This window comes from Bombina bombina, chromosome 7 (genome assembly GCF_027579735.1).
Source record: "Bombina bombina isolate aBomBom1 chromosome 7, aBomBom1.pri, whole genome shotgun sequence".
NCBI classification, from domain to species: domain Eukaryota; kingdom Metazoa; phylum Chordata; class Amphibia; order Anura; family Bombinatoridae; genus Bombina; species Bombina bombina.
The window spans coordinates 518,662,348-518,675,410 of NC_069505.1; the positions used below are offsets into that span (position 1 = coordinate 518,662,348).

At 35.4% G+C, this 13,063-nt stretch overlaps 1 protein-coding gene across 2 annotated transcripts; it reads left to right on the forward strand.

Annotated features, from left to right (window-relative positions):
- Nucleotides 1–1,647: 1,647 nt before the first annotated feature.
- On the forward strand, nt 1,648–9,584 carry SERTAD1 (SERTA domain containing 1). 2 transcript variants are annotated; one of them, XM_053721772.1, is made up of 2 exons: nt 1,648–1,788; nt 5,307–9,584. In XM_053721772.1, exon 2 carries the CDS (start codon nt 5,311–5,313, stop codon nt 6,085–6,087), a length of 777 nt encoding a protein of 258 aa, XP_053577747.1. In that variant the 5' UTR covers nt 1,648–1,788; nt 5,307–5,310; the 3' UTR covers nt 6,088–9,584. The 2 variants fall into 2 exon arrangements, with proteins under 2 accessions (XP_053577747.1, XP_053577748.1); XM_053721773.1 differs by lacking the exon at nt 1,648–1,788 and adding an exon at nt 3,239–3,625.
- The last annotated feature ends 3,479 nt before the right edge of the window (nt 9,585–13,063 follow it).

Sequence of the window (13,063 nt, forward strand, 5' to 3'; positions counted from 1 at the left end):
ATTTGAAAAAGCAGTAATAAAAGGTTAGGAGCCGGCCCATTTTTAGTTCAGCACCTTGGTAGAGCTTGCTGATTGGTTTGCTACATTTAGCCACAAATCAGCCAGTGCTATCCAGGTTCTGAACAAAAAATGGGCTGGCTCTAAAGCTTACAGTACTGCTTTTTCAAATCAAGATAGCATGAGAACAAAGAAAAATTGATAATAGGAATAAATTAGAAAGGTGCTTAAAATCTCATGCTCTATCTGAATCATGAAAGAAAAAAAATTGGGTTTAGTATCCCTTTAACCTCAATCCAAATGAGGTAAGTGTTGCGCAGTGCAAGTAGAAACGTTCTCTGGCTTCCAGGGGTATAGGTGCTTGCTACTGGATCCTGCCGGAGTCTTTAGCTCATGTAACCATATGCGGATTAAAAAGAGTAGAAAAAAATAGTGCAACCCAGTATGTTAGTTGACACCACACTCAATTTATTCAAAATTAGCTTACTCACATTAAAAAACCTCAATACATTATGAGGTAATTTGCAGCATTAAATATGGTCTAAAAAAGACCTACAGCACAACATGAAATAATAAAAAATAAAATTAATAACTCAAAGGGGCATGAAACACACACATTTTTTTTATTATTATTTGTTAATACAGAGCATTTTAAAAAAAAATGTTTCCAATTTGCTTTGTTCTCATGGTATTCTTTGTTGAAGAGATAGATATAGCGTACACGTCTGGAGTACTGCATTGCCAGAAAAAGCGCTACCATTTAGTGCTCTTGCAAATGTATAACATTGTTGACCGCTGTCATGTAGTGCGCCAGATACGTGCACACTCCTGAACTTCCTTCTCTGCTGTTCAAGAAAGGATACCAAGAATATGAAGAAAATTATATAGGAAATAATAGAAGTAAAATTAAAGGTTAATTAAAATGATATGCTCTATCTGAATCATGAAAGAAAATGATAAATTAATATAAATATATAATGAGGCTGAAGTTAGCTTCTTATTCAACTAACTTATACATAACTATATATTTTATTTTTTATTTTTTAAAATATTTATTGTACATGTATAATTAAATAACAAAAGTATATGAATACATTTTTATAAAACCTGTTATCTTAATGACATTTTAATAAAATACTAAAGAAATAATATAGTATGTTATTTATTATATCTAAGTAATTAATATAATACATTTAATAAGCACACACTATGATAAAATATGGTTTGGAATATAAATATCATTAAAAGTATGGTCAATAATAAGACAAATATTACTATGTATAAACAATAAGTGACATTTTTTTATATAACATATTTATAATTACCCGCCACTATTTGTGTAATTTTAATGCAATACTGAAGTAGTAAAGGCTTAAATGTGGTGTAACCATGACAACGCATCTTAAACGCTCAGTCCTGTCAATCTCCTAAAACCCGCCCTCAGTCTAACGTCATTACCGTGAGTCACTCCCATCCTCCCACGCCTGCTGACTCACTCAGCTATGAAGGAGCATAGCATGTAAGCCACACCCCAGCCTATAGATTGGCTGAATGTAGTTTTGTCTGCCTCGTGTGGGTGGAGAGAGGCGTGGCATGAGGAAGGGCAAGTCGAGACACTGGAAGAGTCTCACCATTCTAGTGAGAGCTCTATTACACAGGAGCTGGTGCGTCTGACAGAGCAGTAGGTGGGATGCCTCGCTGTGATTGGCTGCTTGCCTTGGCTAGGACGTTTGTTATTGGCTAACACTCGCGACACGAACGCTGCTGATTGGCTGCAGCGTTACGGGGCAGGTATGTGCGTGGAAGGGAGGGTTAATGGCGGACGTTAGCTGTGTCTTTTACTTTCCTGTTTCTTTAGCCAGGGGTTCGGTGTAACCAGCCCCTAGATAACAAAGGGGAGCATTTCCCTGGGTTTTAATAGTCACAGATGCATTCACCCTCGATTTGCACCGACACATTTAATGAAAGTATAACATTTGTTAAATAGCATGTATGTTAAAGTAAGGGGTCGCAGAATTGTGCAATAGAGCAAAAGCAGGATATACTGAGTCCTCCTGCTAATTGGGTGTCAATAATTATCAGAAAACTGTTAAGTGAAGGCAATAGTGACAAATATCCCACATAGAAAATGTAATCACTTGCGTAGTATACAGGCAGCCATCCTTTATATAACATGTATAGGGTACTTATCCCCATATAGTCATGACTTGTGTGATATATGCTGACATGTAGTTATAGATGTGGTAACAACATAACTTGTATTATAGGATACAAATCCCATATAAAATAGCCATATAATAGATGCTGGAGAGTAGATGTGTATGTTTTTTTTATTGTAAGAGAGGTTTTATTGACATGGTTTGATATGACTGGATGGTAGATATTTAGAAAATGTTCACTTGTTATATAATACACTACAACCACATTAATATGATATAGGAGATAGATGTCCCATATCATTATTATAACACATAGGTGTTATAATAATGATATGGGACATTATCTCCTGTATCATATTAATATGGTTGTAGTGTATGTATATAACAGGTGACTTGACTGATGGCAGAAACTTTTCAATGCCAGATCACTACTAACCTCTTGTATAACATGTTGGATAAATTCCATAGCCGTACAGAGGTCTCTGGTAATATCTGTTATTGCTTTAATTAATGTAGTCAGTGGCTCCCCACACTTAAAAAAACAAGTGACTCATGAAGAGTCTCAATAGTCTTTACAATAACGGGGTGACTAATCTCCAGGTTTAAGATTTTACTGCCCCCTCCTAACTATTTTAGTAAGAAATGTTGGATTTACTTGAGAGATAGAAGTGTAATCTGATACAGAGCATTTAAAGGAACAGAAAAGTCAAAATTAAACTTGTATGATTCAGATAGCGCATGCTATTTTTAAATTCACTTCTATTTTCAAATTTGCTTTGTTCTCTTGGTATCCCTTGGTGAAAAAGAATACGCACATATCCTACACTAGTGGGAGCTAGCTTCTGATTGATGCTTGCACACATTTGTCTCTTGTGATTAGCTAACTAGATGTATTCATCTAGCTGCCAGTAGTGGAATGTTGTTCCTTCAGCAAAGTATAGCAAGATAATTAAGCAAATTTGATAATAGAAGTAAATTGGAAAGTTGTTAACAATTGTATGTCCTATCCAAATCATGAAATAAAATATGGGGTTTCCTGTCCCTTTTAAGGTTAGCTTGGGATACAACTTTCTAAATGTAATTATCTTGTGTACATACATTGTTTCAACTGAACATTAAAGGGACAGTCAAGTCCAAAAAAACTTTCATGTTTCAAATAGGGCATGTAATTTTAAACAACTTTCCAATTTACTTTTATCACCAATTTTGCTTTGTTCTTTTGGTATTCTTAGTTGAAAGCTAAACCTAGGAGGTTCATATGCTAATTTCTTAGACCTTGAAGGCCGCCTCTAATCTAAATGCATTTTGATAGTTTTTCACCACTAGAGGGCATTAGTTCACGTGTTTCATATAGATAACATTGAGCTCTTGCACGTGAATTTACCATGGAAACAGCTCTGATTGGCTAAAATACATGTCTGTCAAAAGAACTGAAATAAGGGGGCTGTCTGCTGAGGCTTAGATACAAGGTAATTACAGAGGTAAAACTTGTATAATTATAACTGTGTTGGTTATGCAAAACTGGGGAATTTGTAATAAAGGGATTATCTATCTTTTAAAACAACAAAAATTCTGGTGTTGACTGTCCCTTTAAGAACTATATCCCTCCTATACATAAACCAGGAGCTCTAACAGAGAGAAAAAAGCTACCATACATCAGCTCCTTACGTCTCTGTTCAGCTGATGACTCAGCTTCTAACACACAGAACAGGTTCTGAGCAGCTCCTATGGGCAATATATCATCAGGCAATATATCATCAGGCAATATATCATCAGGCAATATATCATCGGGCAATATATCATCGGGCAATATATCATCGGGCAATATATCATCAGGCAATATATCATCGGGCAATATATCATCGGGCAATATATCATCGGGCAATATATCATCGGGCAATATATCATCGGGCAATATATCATCGGGCAATATATCATCGGGCAATATATCATCAGGCAATATATCATCAGGCAATATATCATCAGGCAATATATCATCAGGCAATATATCATCGGGCAATATATCATCGGGCAATATATCATCGGGCAATATATCATCGGGCAATATATCATCGGGCAATTCTGCCTAATTTTTTTTTTTTTCTACATTCCATTTGTAAAAATAAAAATGGGATAGCATAAAGGGTGTATTGTTATTTGTAAGGTGGAAACTGTTTCATGTTTTTTTTTAATTTCAGAAATACCTTCATGCCAAAAATAAGAATGAACATTTAGAATGATACTTTATTAATAAATTAAGATATTTCTGCAAAGTGGTCCTTTTTAGAACAAGACGGCAAATGAATGAACGTATGCGTCTGTTGTAAAAAAACTGCATTGTCATGGTATGTTCAACTAGGTGACTGATCTCAGATTTTGTACCCATGTAAAAGATGACCCATGTAAATGCAGGGTATCCATATGAGTTGTCACCCTTTAAAAGGGACAGTCAAGTCCAAATCAAACTTTCATGATTCAGATAGAGCATACCACTTTAAGCAACTTTCTAATTACTTCTATTATCATTTTTTTCTTCTCTTGGTATATTTATTTGAAAAAGCAAGAATGTAAGCTTAGGAGCGGCCCATTTTCTTTTCAGCTCCTGGGTAGCACTTGCTGATTGGTGGATACATTTAGACAAAAAGCACTACCTAGGTGCTGAACCAAAAATGGACTGGCTCATAAGCTTACGTTCTTGCTTTTTCAAATAAATATATAAAGAAAAATTGATAATTGGAGTAAGTTAGAAAGTTGCTTAAAATGGCATTCTCTGTCTAAACCATGAAAGCTTAAGTTTGGCTATACTATCCTTTTAATAGTAGCATCCATGTGATTGATCACCTCTTAAAGAACCAAAAGCTGTGGGCTTCTTCCTTGTTTTATTTTTGTTACGGTATTTGTAACCAAGGCACAAGTCTAGTTGAAAATGAAAGAGCTGAATGATTCCAACTTTCAGTTAAACGTATTTCATGTCAAGATATCCTTCCATGTACTTTCTGTTTTTATTTGATTAGTTTCTCTTCTTTAGTTTGAGAGAGAAGATTTTGAGTAGATTGAGATAGCATATTACTCTGAAATAACTAACGATTAGGGGGATGTTAACTTTGCGTCTATGATGATTATACTAAATTCCTTTCTCTTTCCTATTAGACCAATGTTGGCCAAAGGGGTTAAACGGAAGTTCTCAGAAGTGGATGGAGGAATGGGGAACAATCCTGAGAATGCTATGATGTCTCCGAGCCCTAGTTCATTACCTGCAGTGCAGTCACATTGCCTTATGAACATTTCTCTTGTGAAGCTTCACCGTAGTCTAAGACATGTGGAGCCTAACTTGAGGCATCTTGTGTTGGTTGCCAATACCCTTCGGCGCCTTCAGGACAACATGCAAACTGAGCCAACTACTCCAGCAGGGTCAAGATCCACGGAAGAAACTTTAAAGAAGGACTATTGCAAATCTTCAGGTATGGAGAACAAGAAACTAGCTCTAGACAACCAAGGAGAAGATCCTTTGCTCTCGTGTATGGATGCCTCTCTTTACTCTTCCATTTCTACCATACTTGAGGACTTAAATAACTTTGAGGGGCTCAGTAGTGCCCCCCTTTCTCATATAGACGATGATCAGCTGTGCTTTCCTAAGGATAACAATGTAGATATGATCAGAGAGGACTCTGGGAAGCTGACACCTTCTTCTAGTTTTGTAAGTTCCTCCCCTTACCTTCTAGGGGACAATTTTGAGGATATTTTTGAAGATATTGACACTTCCATGTATGATAGTGACCCTTGGTCAAGTAGCAACCTGCTAAACTTCAAGTCCTTTTCTAACATAAATGAGACTGATGAGAAAACATTATCAGATACTCAGGGCTCTATGCTGGAACTGAGTGATTTGGACTATTTGATGGATGTGTTAGTGGGTGCACAGAACTGCTGATAGCCCCTGCAATGGACTCAATAAAAACAATGAAGTATCTTGCAACAAGACACTACTGTATATAACATTGAACTTTTAATTTATTTGATCAATTACGGACTGAGTAGACGTACTCAACGGTTATTGTGGAAAATAACTGCTATTATTGCACAGCCTTTTCTTATAATGCGTCCTTTGTATCAGGGGTCGGCAATCGTGTGTCCCCAGATGTTTTGGAACTACATTTCCCATCAGGCTGAGACACTTTTTAGGCAGTCTGAGCATCATGGGAAATGTAGTTTTAAAACATTCTGAGGGCCCAAGGTTGCTGACCCCTGCTTTGTATCACTTGCTTATGGAAGGTTAAAGGGATAGGAAAGCCAAAATTAAACTTGCATGATTCAGATAGAGCACGTAATTTTAAGACACTTTTTAAAATGAACTTCTATTTTTAAATGTGCTTCATTCTCTTGGTATCCCTTGTTGAAAAATAATACGCACATATCCTACACTAGTGGGAGCTGCTGCTTATTGGTGCCTGTACACATTTGTCTTTTGTAATTGGCTGACTAGATATGTTCATCTTGCTGCCAGTAGTGCAATGCTATTCCTTCAGCAAAGGCTAACAAGAGAACAAAGCAAATTTGATAATGGAAGTAAATTGGAAAGGTGTTTGAAATTGTATGTTCTATCCAAATCATGAAAGAACATTTTGGAGTTTCCTGTCCCTTTAAGCTTGTTTTTTTTTTTTACCTATCTTTGAATTTACCTACAATAGGTTAATTTCAATGTATTGAAATACAAGGTAAAAAAATCTTCCCTTTTCAAAATAAGCAGCTTTCTATGCCAGTATTTACAGTTAATGAGAAATTCTGCTTCCCCAATTTTTTTTCTAGGGAAAGACCAGAACAAACCTTTTGAGAAAATTACAAACACAAATATATTGTACATATAAATTAAATTTCTATATTTTGTAAGTTTGCATATTTTAAATTTCCTTATATGGACTGCTTTTTGTCTGAGAGCTAAATATTTTTAGATTTTATTTTTCTTCAAGCCCCTGTAACTTTCACAAGCTGACACAGAGCCAGCATTTGTAATCGCCTATATATGAGACCATGTGCAGGCAGCCATTTTTAAAATATGGATTACATTTTTTTTTCAAAGCAGGATATTACTGATCTTCTAAAATGAGGCTGTAGCGAATCAATAATTGGTATATTTGTTATTGTTTTATAAAAGACTTATTTATAGTGATGTAAGCCATGTCCGCTAATTTTCTCAGTTATGCCAAGTATTGATTGGGTGGAATTAGTTTGTCATAATGTAAAAATTGTATAATTTATTTTGCGTCGCTATCCAATTTTTTTTTTTTTTAAAAAAAGGACCCATTGCGTAATTTTAGGGCCATTTGATATTGAATACTTTTTGGCCGGGCAGTGATTCTTAAAAAATTCATTTTTTTAATGCGTATGAACGACTATTAATTTATCAAGATAAAAATCAGATATTTGAAACGTCATAAGTTTGCAAACTTAAAGTGACATTAAACCTAATTTTTGTCTTTCATAAGGTAGAGGATGTGCTTTTAAACAGCTTTCCAATTTATCTATATTATCTCATTTACTTTGTTCCTTTGTTGAAAATAATACACAGGTAGGCTCAGGAGCTGCTGATTGGTGGCTGTAAATATATGCCTCATGCCATTGGCTCACACAATGCGTTAACAATCTCCCAGTAATGCATTGCTGCTCCTTCAAGAAAGAATGAAGACAATTAGATAACAAGTAAATTGGAAATTTGTTTAAAATTGTATTCTCTATCTGGATCATAAAGTTTGTGTTTCGTGTCCCTTTAAAGCTGCATAGATGAACAAGGTTGCGTGATTAGTGGTGCCTGTTCCGCTTTATTGATCACTGTAGCAAATTATTGAATCGCCTACTTGTACCCTCACCTTCCTCACTCTTCATGCCCTATTGCTTTCAGTACAGATCCTTAACACTTTCTTTATATGATCACCTATAACAAACCAAACACACACACAATCCTCACTACTTAGATAATACTTTCTTAAGGGTTTGTACTAATTTGTTGATCCCTTAAAGGGACATAATACTCATATGCTAAATCACTTGAAACTGATGCAGTATAACTGCAAAAAGCTGACAGGAAAATATCACCTGAGCATCTCTATGTAAAAAAAGAAGATATTTTACCTCAAAATGTCTTTAGCTCACCAGAGTAAGTGCTGTGTAACAGTTATACTTCAAAAACAATAGCCAATCAGCATCAGCAGTGCTGAGGTAATGCTTTGCCTTTGCTGTGAGCTCGTGAGATTCCACTGAAATCTCGTGAGATTTCATTGAACTTACTTAAACTGAATAGTAAATTAACATGGCAGTGCCTGCACATGATAGATGCACACTCCCTTGCAAGTCCTGGGACAAGCATCCTGATTGGCTGCTTAGTCTCTTTACAGTGGGATGTGAATACTTAGAAAATGTGATGTAAAATATCTTCCTTTTTCACATATTCAGGTGATATTTAGTCAGCTTTTTACAGCTATGCTGCAGCACTTTCAAATGTTTCAACATTTGTGTATCATATCCCTTTAATCTTAAAAGTACTTCAAGATAGCACCACTTTAATATTATACACTCTTTTATTGTGCACTCAACCACTCAAAGACCCACTGACACCTCCGTCTTTATATATTTATAACCCACACTGCTTGGACACGCGATTTGGGAATCACTGTTACCATTACATCTTTAAATTAAATTTATTGGGTAAGAGTTTGTCCTCTGCTTCAAAATGTTTGACTTTATTTTTGAGGGGGAAAACATTTGTTACTCGATTTGATAAAAAAAATACTAAATTTGGCGCCAAAGAGAAAGCAGAATGGTGACAATAACTACCTAGTCATACAGCTCATTATAATCATGTCTGATATTGTGTAAATATATTTATTTATCTGTTGATTTGATCACTAACGATTAGGGGGACCCGAAAACATAACTTTTATTTAAAGGGACATTGAAACCCAGACTTTTTCTTTCATTATTCAGATAGAACATGCCATTTCAAATTCCAATTTACTTCTGTTGGCTAATATTGCTTCATTCTCTTGGTATCCTTTGTTGAGTTAGTGGCTGTATATAATGTAATGTGTTCACCTAGCTTCCAGTAGTCCATTGCTGCTCCTTCAACAAAGGATACCAAGAAATGAAAGCACATTTTATAAAAGAAGTAAATTGGACATTTGTTTAAAATGCTATGATATCTTAAATATTTAGGTTTCATGTCCCTTTAATGTCCATGAATTTTATGTAGTTGGAAATCTGCTTTTCAATCCAAAAATATCAGAAGCTTTATGTTTGTCAGATATTTATTGTCAAATTTTCTGATGGTCATTTAAGAATCAATTTTCATTATAATTTATTTTTTTGTTGTTGTGATTCTTATTTATCCTTTTGTGGATATTTATGATTGGAATTAAAAGGGTTTTCATAACTGAAGTATCCAGTGTGTGGGTTTTTTTCTTCCTCTGTCTTCTGTATCTTGAGTTTGCCTTTATATAAAAATGCTTCATGAATGCCCATTTATCACTGGTATCAAGTGTATGTCATTCTTTTGTTGTTCCTTGTTAAATAAGCATATCTAGGTAGGCTCAGGCACAGCAATGCACTACTAAGGTAGCTTGTGATTGGTGGCTACACACTGGTCTCTTGTGATTGGTTCACCAGATGTGTTCAGCTAGCTCCGAGTAGTGCACTGCTGCACTGAAGCTGACATTAACCGATATGAAACCCAAAATTGTTCTCTTTCATGATTCAGATAGAGCATCCCGTTTTAAACAACTTTCTAATTTGCTTCTATTATCAGTTTCTCTTTGTTCTATTGGTATCATTTGTTTAAAATCAGCGACATAAGCTTAGGAGTGTGCACATGTCTGGAGCAGTATATGGCAGCAGTTTTGCAATGTTATCCATTTGCAAGGGCAATAGATGGCATCACTGTTTCCTATCATGTACTGCTCCAGATTCTTCCTAGGTATCTCTTCAACAAAGAACTCCATGGGAACTAAACAAATTTGATAATAAATTGGAAACGTTTTTAAAATTGTATGTTCTGTCTGAATCACAAAGTAAATTTTTGGGTTTCAAATTACTTTAACTATCACTAACTGTGCAGGGCATTAAACATACAGTTATATGCATGAGATCATGTTTCTATTAGACATTCAAATTAGGCCTCAATTATTAATCTGTTAAATGGAGAAAAAAAAAAAGGAAATGTAAAATCTTAGGAGAAAACTCAATTTAAAGGGACACAGAACCCAATTTTTTTCTTTCATCATTCAGATAAAGCAGCAATTTTAAGCAACTTTCTAATTTACTCCTATTATCAAGTTTTCTTTTTTCTCTTGCTATCTTTATTTGAAAAAGGCATTTAAGCTTTTTTTTTTTGGTTCAGAACTATGGACAGCACTTTTTTTTATTGGTGGATGAATTTATCCACCAATCGGCAAGGACAACCCAGGTTGTTCGCCAAAAATGGGCCGGCATTTTAAACTTACATTTTTGCATTTAAAATAAAGATACCAAGAGAATGAAGAAAATTTGATAATAGGAGTAAATTAGAAAGTTGCTTAAAACGTCATGCTCTATCTGAATCACAAAAGAAAAACTTTTGGGTTCAGTTTCCCTTTAAGTACTGTAGCTTTATCATCTACAAAAAGATCACGTTTGTCATGGGTACTGCCTTGCATACTCTTTATTCATGGACACATTTTAGCCCTTGAGGTTGTAAGCATGGAAGGGGTTAAAAACCTGGCTCTATTTACCATATTTATTTACATTTGGGATTGACTGCATGATTATATCACTTTTATGTCGGCAATTAAAGCATTGGACGTTCACATTTGGCCACTGTCAGGTTTGAACAAACCTGATATCGAACTCTCCAATAAATTCCTGCTAATACTGTGCCAGGTAACGATTGGATCGCAAACGTTTGCGTGCAAGTTAAATTGCGCTCATATTACAAGTTGAAAGTAAACACGATCGCTTGAGTGCAATTGAAGTTAAAGGGACATTACACAAAAATTGTTATTGTTAAAAAGATAGATAATACAATGTTATATTAACATACTTTATAACCTTTAAACCTCCTAAATTTCTGTCTGTTTCTAAGTCACTAAAGACAGCCCCATGATCACATGCTTTTTATTAGCTTTTCACGACAGGGGAGTGCTAGTTCACATGAGCCATATAGATAACGTGCTCACACTTGTGAGTTCTAACACAGCACTAATTAGCTTAAATGCAAGTGAATAGATAATAAATAAAAAGTCATGTGATCAGGGGGCTGTTAGAAGATGCTTAGATACAAGGTAATCACAGAGATAAAAAGTGTATTAATATAACAATATTTTCTGTGAAAAACTGTGGAATCGGTAATAAAGGTATTATCTATCTTTTTAAACAATTAAAAAAAAAAGTTGACTGTCCCTTTAATGTTCGTCGGGTTAGCGTGTCCTCAGAGCTGTGGTTAACTGTTTAGCAAAAAACAAAACAAAAAGTTTTACAAAACACATAAAAAAAATGCATTACACAATACAGTTACACTCATAATAACACTAATAAAAATGATTAAAAAAACCAATACCCTAAAAAGCTGTATTCCTAAAACACACCTAGTTGTCATGTAGCCTTTTAAAATGAAAGGAAATCTCATCTTAACTAAAAGTTATAAGTGCAAGAAAAAAAAGGCAGGGATTTAACATAGACATTACATACATACATTGCAGGTACATATACAGGGCTCAAAATTTCAAGTCTTAAAGGGACAGTCTAGGCCAAAATAAACTTTCATGATTCAGATAGAGCATGTAATTTTAAACAATTTTCCAATTTACTTTTATCACCAATTTGGCTTTGTTCTCTTGGTATTCTTAGTTGAAAGCTTAACCTAGGAGGTTCATATGCTAATTTCTTAGACCTTGAAGGCCACCTCTTTTCAGAATGCATTTTAACAGTTTTTCACCACCAGAGAGTGTTATTTCATGTTTTTCATATAGATAACACTGTGCTTGTGCACGTGAAGTTATCTGGGAGCAGACACTGATTGGCTAAACTGCAAGTCTGTCAAAAGAACTGAAATAAAGGGGCAGTTTGCAGAGGCTTAGATACAAGGTAATCACAGAGGTTAAAAGTATATAAATATAACTGTTGGTTATGCAAAACTGGGGAATGGGTAATAAAGGAATTATCTATCTTTTAAAACAATAAAAATTCTGGTGTAGACTGTCCCTTTAAGCTACTAGCCAGGTCAAAATATTACTCCCCACTTCTAATCCCACCCACACCACACTTACTACTTCACCGCCTCTTTGCATATGTTTAGCCATTGTGAAACATTTTGTAATATTGTTTTTATTTTATACCATAACAAATTAAATAATGCTACATACAGAAATAAGTTCATAGCACATCAACTAGAGATTCTGGGGAAGACAACAGCTGGATAGAAAAAGGAAGTTGTTAAACATAGAGAGTGCTTGACAGTTATGGAAGATCAGAGCAGACCTGGGGATTTTTTTTTAATACTTATCATCTCTCCCTTCTCGTTCTATCTTTCTCAACTCCCCCCTCTCTCCAGTCTCTCTTTGTACCCTCTCCCTTCTCTCTCAGGCCATGGGTCCGATTTATCGAAACCCCATGTGGGCCCCAATGCCTCTGTTTCCGTGCGAGCCTTCAGGTTCGCCGGAAACTGGAGTTAAGAAGCAGCGGTCTTAAGACCGCTGCTCCTTAACTCGTTTGCCACCTCTAAGGCGGCGGACAGCAATCCGCCCGATTGCATACGATCGGGTTTGACACCCCCTGCTAGTGGACGATTGGCCACGAATGTGCAGGGGGCGGGATTGCACAAGCATTTCTAGAGTTATACAATGTATTAAGTTTATTAAGGTGAGTATACTACGTCCCCGTAATCC

Excerpts from the sequence above, each read along its gene's own strand:
- SERTAD1 (XM_053721772.1), top strand. The coding sequence starts at position 5,311 with ATGTTGGCCAAAGGGGTTAAACGGAAGTTCTCAGAAGTGGATGGAGGA.